The sequence below is a fragment of the Plectropomus leopardus genome, chromosome 6 (genome assembly GCF_026936395.1).
Source record: "Plectropomus leopardus strain MGB_pleo_1.0 chromosome 6, ASM2693639v1, whole genome shotgun sequence".
NCBI classification, from domain to species: Eukaryota; Metazoa; Chordata; class Actinopteri; order Perciformes; family Serranidae; genus Plectropomus; species Plectropomus leopardus.
Genome location: NC_142181.1, coordinates 15,440,749 through 15,453,739, shown reverse-complemented (window position 1 = coordinate 15,453,739; position 12,991 = coordinate 15,440,749). Strand labels below are relative to the sequence as shown.

Genomic DNA, 12,991 nt, shown 5'->3' with positions numbered 1-12,991 from the left:
AGAGTAGTATCGATAATCATCCTATCCCTACTGGAGACTAACATGTCAAATAAATTTCCAGCACATTTTCGGTGCATGCCTGAAAGGTGAGAGAAAGTGATTGAGTGAGACGGAGAGAGATACTGGGTGTGCAGAGGCAGGCGCCGCATCAACAATGAAGCAGCAATGCACCAACAGCCTCACACTTTCTCCGTGCGCCTCTCCTCCATCCGCTTCTCTGTCTGACTCTGTCTTTCTCTTGCCAATCTCTCCATATCTCTCCCAGTGCATTGTTAGCATTCTATCACTCTTGCTGTCTCTCTGGGCTCCCATCATCCTTTCATTCTTCCCAATTCCCATTTTCAATTTATCCCTTTGCAATGCACCATTCTTGTTCTTTAAGCCTGTCATTCATTCTTTTCTCACTCTTCCCTCCATCTCTTTGTGTCTTTGTTCTCGTATAGCTTCATTATTGAAACATGGTCCGCAGGGCTCCCTCTCTCTCTCTCTCTCTCTGTCTCTCTCTCTATCTCTCTCTCTCTGTTCAAAAATCATACAATGGAAATTTAGACAAAAGTGGGATTTGGGTTGTAATTGTGCTCTGTGTATGTGTGTGTACGTCACTGCACATGTGAGCGTGAAAAAGAAGGTTGTCTGTGTACATACTGTACAGAAATCTGCATGCATGTTCTCATGAGTGAGTGATCGTGTAGCGACGTGTGCTTTTAGGGGTGTGTTTGTGAAAGATTTCCATCCTCTCTCCTCTCCTTGCAGCTAGTCTTAGACCTGTAACTGCTTCCTTCACTGACTTAACTTCTAAAGAAACACATTATTACTCACACTATTGTTTCAGTGCCGGGAAGTCCTGACATAAATCATGGGCAGCCTTGCTTTCACTGAGCTTCGGAGAACAAATTGACTACATCACTTGTAGAACAATTTGTACCTCCACTCCATTTTCACATTAGCAGTGGCATCTGCAAACAATGTGGCCATCTGCAACAAAGCCAGCTATAGTGAAACATTGGCTAATTCTAACGATAAAATCAATTGCACTACACTTTTAGAGACTTCCTGCGTAAACAGAGCCCTGAAACCTTTTTATTGACTCCACAATGTAAATAATGGCCAAACTTTTGTTTAAAAATTAAAAAATGCAAACCTTTTGACATGCTATAGTGATACAGCATACAATAATACGTCTGCAATCTGTTTGTACACTGCATCAATGTATGGTGTGTTTTCTAAGATATTGTATGATGTTTTATCTTTGCAAGGACAGCGCTAATTTCCTTGACAACATTTACTGGATGGATAAATAAATGAATGTACACCACTGCATTCCTGGTCTACGTTTGCACTGCATGCCGTTAAATTCAGATTTATTGCTCGGATACTATTCTTTTCTTTGGCTGTATAAAAGGGCTGCATGATATGCAAAACAAAAAAAAAATCACATTGCATTTACTTATACAGATTGTATGATTGTAATACAAGTTTCAAAGACTGCAGCACAGTAAAGTGATGTAATTTTGTGACCTTACCAGACTGTTCTAGCTGTTCCAATATTTTTTGTCATTATATGCACAATCCTGATGATTATTTATGAAAAAGCAAATTGTGTAAATATTGATAGTATTGATACCAAGGTATTTGGTCACAAATATTGTGATAATTGAGTTTCTCCATATTGTCCAGCCCTAACACCTGCCAACAATCCTGGCAAAAGTGAATCAATGATCTCACCCTCACATTCTCTGACTGCTTTAGGTGCTGAAGTATGCCCCAGAGGTTACTATGCATCAGCGCCATCGAAGGCCGCGGGTGCGCTGGGTCATCGATGAGATCTTCCTCACACACCACGAAAAGTGTGAGTGTGCGTGTCCCTCCCAGCCCCCTCGCTGAGACACCCAAACTGGCACACGCATCTGGAACTGTTGGACAAGTTTTTTTTTTAAAGCTATTTTGCTACGGACTTCATATAATTACAGCAACGCAGACACACACAGCAAAGTAGAAGGCAACAATTTGACAGCTTGCATTACACACAGTGACATTTCCTCCTGCAAATTAAACATCTTTTTTTCTTCCCCTGTACACAGGCCAAACTTGTAAATGTTTCCAGCAAAACACATTTGTTATTGAACTTTTCTTGCAACATGGAGTCTGAATTTTGTTTAGATGTGTTCGAATCAAGGTGTTTTTCACCAAAAACTAAAAATATAAGTTTTTTTGTAATATGAAAAATCATCATAGGATGAAAAAAACCCACCAATATCAAACTCAAGGACTTTAATGGATGAGACTTAATGGAATTGAAATTCAATTGATTTCAAACGCTGTGTAAACATTTTTTCATATATTTCATGTGTATGTATGTGCGTTTCCTTGTGTTATATAAAGAGTGTTTGTTGAAACTTCAGGAGCTTCTTCTGCCAGAAGCATGCTGAGATTAGTGAGTGTGAGACAGAAGGAGGGAGGGAAAGGGGTTGGAAGTGTAAACCAAAATAACGCTTTATCTTGATGTGAAATTAGGCTAACCACAACCCTCCAGATCTGAATTGCACACCAAAGCACTTACACACACATTCGCTCTAGGCTCCCCTCCTACCTAAAGACAAAAAGTGAAGTTATTTATACTGAATTCCTCACTGCTCTATTTTTCAGTGAAGTCTTTCTTTATTTTGCACACATTCCTTTTCCTACATATTCACACTTCCATGTGTCTGTCATCTATCCATACCTTCTTTTTCTTTCTTCTTCACTGGCTATGGTTACATGCAGACTAATATACACCTATTACTCCCAATATGACAATATTCTGAATTCGTTGAAGGGTCATACAAACAACATATTCCATTAAAATTTTCCAAACTAGGCCATTTTACGACTTCTGCATTTTCCCATCAAAACTTGGGATATGCTGGTATTATTTGGGGGCATTATATTGGCATGTATACAGCCAATTTGGAAAATGATTCACAACGGGGGTTTTTACTGCAGTTTGCGACTCATGGCCTGTTGCCTTTTTACGGTCAGCTCTGTGTGTTGTCATGGATACATTGTACACAAACCACCAACAGTTTACAAAGCTGTGGGGTAGAGATGCATGCAAAAGAAAATCACACATATCTGGTCTGAGTAAAAAAAAATACTCATGCTTCAAAACTAAATGAAAGATTTGGATATCAGCAGGTTTTGGGGTTACACAAATATAGCAACACTGACCTTTACAAGAAGGTGAAGGAAGGAAAGAGGGAGTCCAACAAGTTTTCAGGAAACTGATAAAATCCTATTTTTAAGCATAGAAGCAAAATGACAAGTGACTACAGCCAGCTGTTCTGCTACTCCATATTTTTACGTGATAAACGACGTGTTGGGGCACGTTAATTGGATTATGCATGATTGCATGTAAACCGGAGTGTTAGTGGAAAATTCATTCTCATTATCCATGTAAACAGCTTAGTAGGAATATTGTCTTGTTGGGAAAAAGGACAAAAACAGGACTATTTTGTCCTTGGATCCATCGCTCTCTCTTTCTAAAACACACGCACTCTCCCTTTATGGCTCACTCTTAAACACATCAAAGGAGATGACAGATCAGGCTGCTGCACAGTTTTCCAAATGTTCCTGGCATTCCAACTGCTAACTGGAATTCTGCTAACACGGATAAAACCACAAACCTCAGACCCTGAATACATAAGAGGAAAGAGAGTTGTTTAGGAGAGGCGGCAGGCAGAGGAGGGAAAATCGAGCCGCCTATTTGTAGATTACCAGCACTCGTGGATGAAAGATGAGAGAGGAGCCACTTCTGAGGCACAACACATGAAAGATTGCAGCTTCTTCAGTGGGTTCAATCAGCACGTTATGTATTTCGCGTGCCAGATTTTTTTTTTTTGTTACGCTGCTTTTATTCCTCCTGAAGATGCTCACATGTATCACAATCTCACCCAATGCAGCAGCACTACAGTGAATATGAGACATGTGGGAATTAGAGTCATGTTCTTAGTCTCTGCTGAAAATACAACTGATACTGTGTGTGTGTGTGTGTGTGTGTGTGTGTGTGTGTGTGTGTGTGTGTGTGTGTGTGTGTGTGTGTGTGTGTGTGTGTGTGTGTGCAAGTGCCAGTCTCCCTGTAACAGCTCAGGAAGAGGTCCTTTTGTTTAAGGGGTGGAGGGTTACCAACAGTCTGTGAGAGCTGGCATCCGACACAAGCATGGGAATGGTCGGCATGTGACTGTGTGTGCAAACGTGCATGTGTGTGTGTGTGTGTGTGCGTGCATGTCTGTAGGTAGCTATAGAGTATCACAGCAACAGAATTCAAAGTGCTTATCATTTCCAAACACATGACCCAGCTGTGAGGAATAAATCATCAGTCATCTCTCCATCATCACCTCCCTTGTGTCACACGCTCAGGCCCGCTTACAGGCCCGATTTACACAGAAAATGGGATTTTACGCACTACTTTTGTTCTAAAGACGGACAAAAGAAAAGGAATAACCGGACACTGAGACGATTCCGTGGTCACAGTGAAACCCGATCAGCTGTGTGCCGGCAGCGCTTTTGTGTGCATGTGTGCACTGTATGTCACGGGTTTAATTTGGCAGGTGTGGAGTACAAAACACTCTTAAATGCTCCAAAAGTGTGTCAGGTTGTGTGCTAGTCATATTCCTAGTAATTTAGTCCAGACACACACATGTGAACACACAGACACATGCAGTTGTTTTTGGGCACAGCCCCACTTTTCTTTTGTCTTCTGTTCTTCCTACAAAATTTGCCTGGATTCCTGTGCATTTTAAAATACAAAGATAAACCTAAATCTCGCGGTTATATTTTCTGTTCCGAGATGATGATTAGTTAAAGTACCATTTACTATGATGCTCCATTTGAAAATGTATTGTTACTCCAGCAAGAAGTTTTTTAAAATCTGCTGAAATTCTTGTATTTTTAACTGTATGTGAGGTGTGTGTGTGTGTGTGTGTGTGTGTGTGTGTGTGTGTGTGTGCGCACGCATGTGTTCTGTGTCTGCCAGTTCTCTGGCGTTATCGGCACATTCCATTGTTGTGTGCTACAAAAAGTGGCTTGTTTTCTCCTCCCTATTTTTTTTTACAATAGAACCACATGTGTTTCAATGTCAAACATTTTTTTTTTTTTGTTTGTTTTTTTTTACATCAGCTAGAGCCCTATTAACACGGGACTGGTATTACCTGGGGACCTCTGGTAATTTGAGTCACTTAAGTCATCTGTGATCTAAAAGGGAAGACCACCTAAATTAAGAATCCCAACAAATAATTTCCACGGTTTAGGAAATACTTGTAAACATGAGCAACTCTCTCTCGAAGCCAGAAAACATTAGTCTCAAACATCTGTCATAGGGTATAAAAGTCTGGAGCTGCTCCTTAGACAATAATAGGAGTCTGAGTTTTTGGACTCAAATAATGTTTTTCTTTTTTTTATACCCAAATGAAATTTTTTATTGTAGTGTTTTTAGTTCCAAAACAGAAAATGTACACATATACTCAGAACATTCCCCTGGATGTTTTCAGTGTCATTTATAACTTCTTTCCTAATTCACCGTCTGTGGAGCAGCTCCAAACTTTACACTCCATGATGTCACAAATTTGATTTCTTCTATTTAGGAGAGAGTTATTCATGCATATTAATATTTTTGGACTGTCCTAGACCACAGAAAAAACATGAATTTTGAAAACAGGCATATCATGTTCAAATCTGCCATTATCATATTTTGTGAAGTAAAACACCATCGATTTCACCAACCACAGCGGTCGTGTGATAATAAAAGACCTGTGCAAATCTGCATACCAGTTGAGAACTATAGAAGCTGTATTGACGGCATTCTGGGTGCATGAGGCTCATTTTGCTGCACAGCATGAAGATCCATTCGCAGAAAAGCAAGTTCGAATCTTTCAAAAGAGCAAAATCCTAAAAGATGATGAGATAGATAACATGTGACAATGTGTGGCAGAATTGTTTCTGTTTGGCTAACCCACATTTAAAAGAAAAAAAAAGGTTAATAGTGTACATCTCTGCAAGTCGTGCTGTGTAGTATTTGTGTTCTGTGGAGTGGAATACAAATGACCGTGTGCACCATATCAGAGGGATAATATCAGTAAATTCAAGTAGAATTCAGCTTGCTTATCCCGTGCAAATGCACTGCACGAAACACAGACGTGGGGGGTATTTCAAAATCACACAACGTCCCCAGGTAATACTAGTTCCATGTGAATATGCCTTCAGAGCATCAAAACCACAATCTGGACACATTTCAGATCATGCTTTGAACAAGATTTGGTCCAGAGTCATATTTTCGACTAAGAGAGAAGTTGTTCATTTTAGCAAACACCTGCTTTGCTGTATTTAGATAAATATTCATGACAAAACTGTATGCTTCACTTAAATAATTTATTGTGTCTTTCTCTGTTGTTTTATTAAAAATATCAGCTAGTTGGTCTCGATAAATAAAGTGTTTCTAGCATTTCTGCCTCCACTGCTTTGATTTTTTCTCGCCAAAAAATGCTTTTATCAGATATTTGTTTGATATTATATAAGACAACTGCTTGTTTGATCACCTGGAGACGGTAATAGGAAATGTGTGTCGGTGGATACCTCACACTGGAAAGAGAGATAAAGGAAAAACCTGGGACAGAAGTATCTACATATGAACAAGAGGAAGAGCAAGAGGAAGAGGGAGTCTGGATTCAGAACAATGAGGTTGTTGCGCTGTTTTGCTGCTGTCGGATGCATCCTCACACACAACACGGAGCACACAGGTCACCATGGAAACCGCAGATTTGCCTTTAAGACCAATGTATCAGTGGCAAATTAAGGAGAGGTCGTATAATTGCGCCAGTCAAATTTAGTCTTCCACAGACACTGTTTTCCTCTTCCAGCTTGCAGCAGCACTTTTCCAATGCTCTGATCCTGTGAGTCAGCACCTGTACACTGTAATAAATGATTCTGTAGCCATACAGAAATTAAATAATGTATTAGAGAAAATATATTCAGCAGAATTGTGTTATTGGTTTTGTGGACATTATTTAAGTTAACATTAAACAAAAATGTTTGGTATTAAATCCACTTATCATAGTTAGCTTGACATTCTGTTTACAAAAGTCCAAATAGAGGGACTATTGAGTAAAAAAAAAACTGAATTCAATTGAGCGGTTTTCAGTTGAGGACCACTGCCTGTCCAAGCCCGCTTTTTTGAATGCAGCAGGCTCATATCTAGCCAGAGACATTTGAAGGGAGTTCAGACTGCAAAGGTCTCTCTTCTTCCACGCTGCTCATCTCGCAAATACTTACTGTGGCTGGCTGGCTAAAGCAAGGGAACTTATTTTGCTTTCACCCTGAAACTGCTCCTTACATTATTCCAATTTTAAGTTTTGCTGGAAATGTACTGTTTTTAGTGATAGAATTAGAAATGTTTATGTAGCCTGATAATCAGTCTGAATCGTCACTTTGTTTTATATCGTGGAAAAGTCAGACATGGGCAGCGATTGGATGTCTCAGATGGATAATGGAGGTTGGACACATTACCATTTTGTCGACTTGAGTGCATTCACATCAGCAGACTACTGGCGAATGGCCCTGTGGTTTTGGTTTGTCTGTTCTATGCTACAGTAGAAACATGGTGTTGCAACATGGTAATCTCCACGGACAAGGACCCGCTCCCTAACGTAGATATAAACAGCTCATTCCAGGTGACGAAAACACAATTCTTGTTTACAGGTGATATACACTAAATAAACATGCTTATTATATTATATTCAATTTCTGACACAATATCCCCATAAATCCTACACACTGGGCCTTTAAGAGAGCACTCAAGATTTTATGATTAATCCTCTGAGCACCATGCGTAACTATCAAAAATGGGAAAGGGAAAAGTCAGGGGATAACAAAGTCAGAAAGCTTTATCCTCTGAGGATCTTGACTGTCTGTGCACAATTTCATGGCTATCCACACAAAAGTAAAAATCACAGTCTGGACTTAAGTGTTGGACCAGCGCTGTGGCATGGCTGAACACATTGTGCAATGACAATCTTGGACAGCATCCATGAAATTTGGGTTTAATTATGTTAAACAATTAAGTTTGGTTAATATGAGACATCCATATTTGTTTCTGTGATTAATTGCCATGCTTGATATATCAGGAACAGGTTATTACTCTAACTCCCATGTGCATGGATGCAGAATTAGCCTCATGGTTAAAAAGATGATGACAATAATCCATATAATAAAAATGAGGTTACAGTCTGAAAGGAATATTATTCTTTTTATTCAAGTCCTTTTCTATACCTCTCAAGGCTGTTTCCTGTCCCAGCGGTTGCTGTAGCAACCCTTCCTGTGCTGTTATTATTACACAGCAGTCTCCCTTGCACAGTCAGCCAGTCACATCCCACATGCCACCAACCAGTCAGTCACTTGTCCTTCTGTCCATCTGTGTGTCTGTCCATCCATCAGTCCATCACTGACTAATTTATTCTACAGGAGAGATTTAACAAAACAAAGTAACCTTCTCTCAGTCCCCATGGAGATGAAAAGATTGAATAAGAAACATACTGCAAGATAAACAAGAGTGAGCAGAATTAAGATTAAGGTTAAAAAGTGAAGCGAGAGAGATATAAGGAAAGGCAGATCAATCATAAAAGAGAGAAGGTCAGAGAGAGGAGGGGTATTTGTTTGAACCAATCATTCCTACAAGGCTGACTGTGTCTGTCTGTCAGCTGCAGCTTATCTTTCTCACACACACACACACACACACACACACACACACACACTGTCAACTTGCTTTGTTTTAGAGATTAGGCTGTCCTTATGTTATGTCTTCTTTTTCTTTGTTTAACATCCATTTAATCTAAATTAAACCACAGTATAGTACCATGAGCGAGACCTTCTCATTCTTTACCTGTGAAACTCTTTGCGTGCAAATCTTAACTCTGGACTGTAAAGTGTACCCTAGCAGCTTTCAAATATTTTATGAAAAAAAAAACATTACAACTACTGAAACTAGAATTACAGCCTTGCAATGTTATGCCTTTGTTAACTTCTTAAGTTGCACTTACAGCTTACATCAATGTCTGTGAAAACATGGATGCTTGACACACATCTTTAACTCAAGATCTATATAGTCAGCACAGTTTCAATGTGGGTACCCAATGTCAGTGTCACCAATTCAGAATCTGAGCAAATGTCTCCCCTTCTGGTCCTGACATCTGATGTTAATTAATGACCAGAAAAGTGCTTTTGCAGAACACTGACCTTTGAACTTTTGGAAGTTAAATGTTGTCACTTTATCCTCATATCCAGTACACAGTTGTGTGTAATTCTGTCATAATTGGCATATAAATTATTGAGTTATGGCCAAAAGTATGTTTTGTTAGGTCAGACAGACCATGACTGTTGAGCTTCGGCCTCCAAATTCTAATCAGGTCTTCATCGCAAGGCAATTAAAAATCGATATAATTTGTGAGATTTAAATAGATCAGATGAAAACTACTCTTTTTGAACAGCAGAGGGCGTAATCTGCTTTTGACTTTGCTTGCTCAACATATCACGTCACTACATGTTCAACATCCTACATCATGTCCGAGCCTAGGGACAGCTTGCCAACATAAATAAGATAAAGCAAAGGCTCCACAATGGCATATTTAAATAGAAGATGCGCCCTCCAGTTTCAAATCAAAAGTGTGGAGGCATTTGAGTTTCCTCAAGTCAGAAAAATAATAAAGCCGACAAGATAAAAGACAAAACCAGTCTACAAATATTGCAAGAAACTACACAAACAGTACAATTAACATGATGCAGCATGAGAGCTGGCATCATAGTGAGGAGCTCCGCTCAGACCCGCCTACGCAGGTTACTCCTTAACGACAACTACACGGCCAAACCACACTGACAAACGCATTTGCAACCCAGCTCACCCAAACGAGTACAAAGAGCCAAAGAGAGTACCCATCTTATCACCCAAGAATGGGAAATGGCCAACTTAGCTCTTCAAACTCGCTCTCTCTGCTTTCCCCTCTAGCAAAAGCAAACCTTCCACACCAGCCACCTCTGTCCCATGTGAAAGGGTTTTTTTTAACAGCAGGGGACATTGTGAATGTCCAGAAATGCATTCATTGCATAGTTTGAGTTGTGCATTTAAACCTTACCTCAGAAATAAACAAGGATTCTTTAATTTGATATAGAAAAGAGAAAATTCAGTATTTTGTATAATTTTATTTTGAAATAATTAATAGAATCTTTCAGTCATAATTTTTCTGTAATCTCGTTTTGTCGATCACAAATCAATATCGAATCATGAGTTGAGTGAATCGTTACATCCCTAGCTTTGACCACAAAAATCTGGTCAGTTCATCATTGAGTCCAGGGGAAATTTGTGCCATTTTTTTTTAAAAATCCCTCGAGCTGTTCTTGAAAGATCGCCTTTACAAGAATCAGACAGAGGAAGTCACAGTAACTTTGTCCTTTAACCTTTAACCACCAAAATCTTATCAGTCCATTGTTGAGTCCAAGTGAACATTTGAAGTGTCATATTTGAAGAAATGCCTTCAAGGCAATCTTCAGATATTGCTTTTACAAGAATAGGACAGATGAAAGGACAACCCGAAAACATAATGCCTCTGGCCACAGCCATCATCGGCAAGGAGGCATAAAAAAAATCTTTGCTGATCTCTAGTTTTCTTTGTTATACATGACAGAGCCTGTTAGGAAGCTTTACAAGGCAACAGTGATGTTGACAAGGAAGAAACAGGCCTTCCTGATTGTAAAGACAGATCGACAGGAAGACTAGATTACAGACGAGGGAGACAGCCCCGTCGTGTTACCATGGGATCAGAGACCACTGTGCACCCCACAGCCTCTGTATCAGGTGCTACTGCTGCCTCACTGGTGTGGAACAGTTATGTGCTATTACATGGGCCTTTTTCCACCCATGTAGTTATTGTCTGTTTTATTAAAATCCATGCACACATGCATTTTCACTTGCGTCCCTGACCACCTCCGGTTTGGCTGATCAGATCACGATCCATCCTAAACACATTTGGGGTGCATTTACACCTGTACTTTTATGTGGTAAAGCTCTATCCACTTGTAATTCGATCAACCAAAACCCATTTAACTTCATTTTGTAAAGGGGATCTGTTCCTCCAACTGTACTTTAACTGTCCACTCAGTCTCCTCATGCTAGTGCTTCCTCATGCTAGTATCTCACTTTTCTTCTCATCCAGTCGTGTTTCACAAGCATTTCTCATTTCCTTTTTTTTTCCTTTTCTCTCTCATCTTCTCTGTCCCATGGTGCTTCCTTTGTCTTCCTTATCGGGACAAATCACCACACAGCTGTTACCCGGGAAACCAGGAAATGAAACCATAAAAGATGGGAGAAAACATCTAAGGGCCTATATTCGAACTACTGTCAAAATACCTCTCTCATGTTTCCCTTTATCTTCTTTTTTTTTTATATCCCATTTGTCATTTCCAATTTTCTCCTTTCGCTGATGGTATTACTGTAAGTGCATATCTGGAAGAGGTGTTAAAAGAACTGTAGATTTTCAATCTTCCTGTCATTAATTAGTCATGGGGGTGGCCTCAAACATAAAACCTTCCAGCATGCACTGCGTTTTCAAACCATTTTCGTTTGTCTTTCTTTGGTTGGTGGCTTGACATCTCACTCTGGGGACACCAGAGCTGCACATCAGAGGAGCGTGAGCTGCAGCAGAGGAAATTTTGAGGATTTCTTTTAGAAGACAAACTTGTTAGGCTACCACCTGCCTGCCATCTTCAAACTTTAAAGCTTCAATATCAATATTTAGGGTTTAAGTCCCAAAGGGGCAGAACCATGCTGACCACAGGGAATGCAGCAAACACCACAAACATGTAATGTAAAACCCTGTGGACAGAATGTCACCAAATTTGGTGAATATGCTCTGGAGGCAGGTATTAACCAAGATCTAAAGCGTCATAATGGTTGGTGCATGTGGGTTATTTAGCATCACATGCTTTATTATGCCTTTGCTCAATTTGCTGTGAGCTAGAATAAGCTAAAAGAAATAATATAATATTAACATCTGTGTATCCACCTGTGATTCAGATCTGCACCATAATTTAAAAGGCTTCTTTTGCCTTTGTTACATGCTTTCCCCAAACTTCATGAATTCTTGACCTTAATCACAGCTCAGCTCACAATTTAGATACAGCGCAAAAACAAGACATACCTTTTTAATTCTCCTGATTTTCAGGCAATCCACAGACACTACAGCTGCTGAAATGTTAATTTTTATCATGTAATAGTAACTAATTGTTAAAATGTGGTACCTACATGAGCTGTTGTTGAATTTGGCTGTGTTTAGCACGTTGTCATCCATTGAAAACAAAAACTGTGTTATTTTTGTAGTGAGAAATGGACAAGAGAAAAAAGTTAAGCACGAAGGATGATCTAATTTAGGGTGGAGGCTCATCACAGTTAATCAGCCTGGACAATGTTTGGGATGGAAAGGGTTGGATGAATCGACTCAAAGACAAAGAGGCACAATGAGAGGGAGGTTAAACTTGACGGGGGAAGACAGTTCTGGACAGGAAGAGTTGGGAAAGAGTGAAGGGAGGTGACGGAAAAGAGTAGACGCACAAACAGAAAAAAAAGACTTAAAAGACAGAAGAAAATGATACACAGGCAGATGATGAGGAGGTGGAGGAGAGCTGATGAAGTCATTGAGGCGTGTAGGAAAAAATGGTGAGAGTATGACCCATAACTGAGACACGATGTAGCGAACAGCGCTGCCCTACATCACACACACACACACACACACACACACACACACACACACACACACACACACACACACACACACACACACAAACACACACTGAGCTGACATGTAGGAGAATCGAATATCAGAAATCTGCTCCGTTTTCTCTGGCCAGTGTACAACAGAAGAAAAAAACATGCTCTGCCATGACAGCATGCAATTCCACCATTCACAATCATTTTAAC

At 39.8% G+C, this 12,991-nt stretch overlaps 1 protein-coding gene across 2 annotated transcripts in view; it reads left to right on the top strand.

The window, feature by feature from the left end:
• Nucleotides 1-6,475, top strand: part of pdgfd (platelet derived growth factor d) — a 67,748-nt gene extending 61,273 nt beyond the window's left edge. For both annotated transcript variants that reach the window (XM_088078859.1, XM_042487274.2), the window contains exon 7: nt 1,750-6,475. In XM_088078859.1, the coding sequence (XP_087934985.1) occupies nt 1,750-1,884 (135 nt within the window). In that variant the 3' untranslated portion in view covers nt 1,885-6,475. The remainder of the gene's footprint in view (nt 1-1,749) is intronic.
• The last annotated feature ends 6,516 nt before the right edge of the window (nt 6,476-12,991 follow it).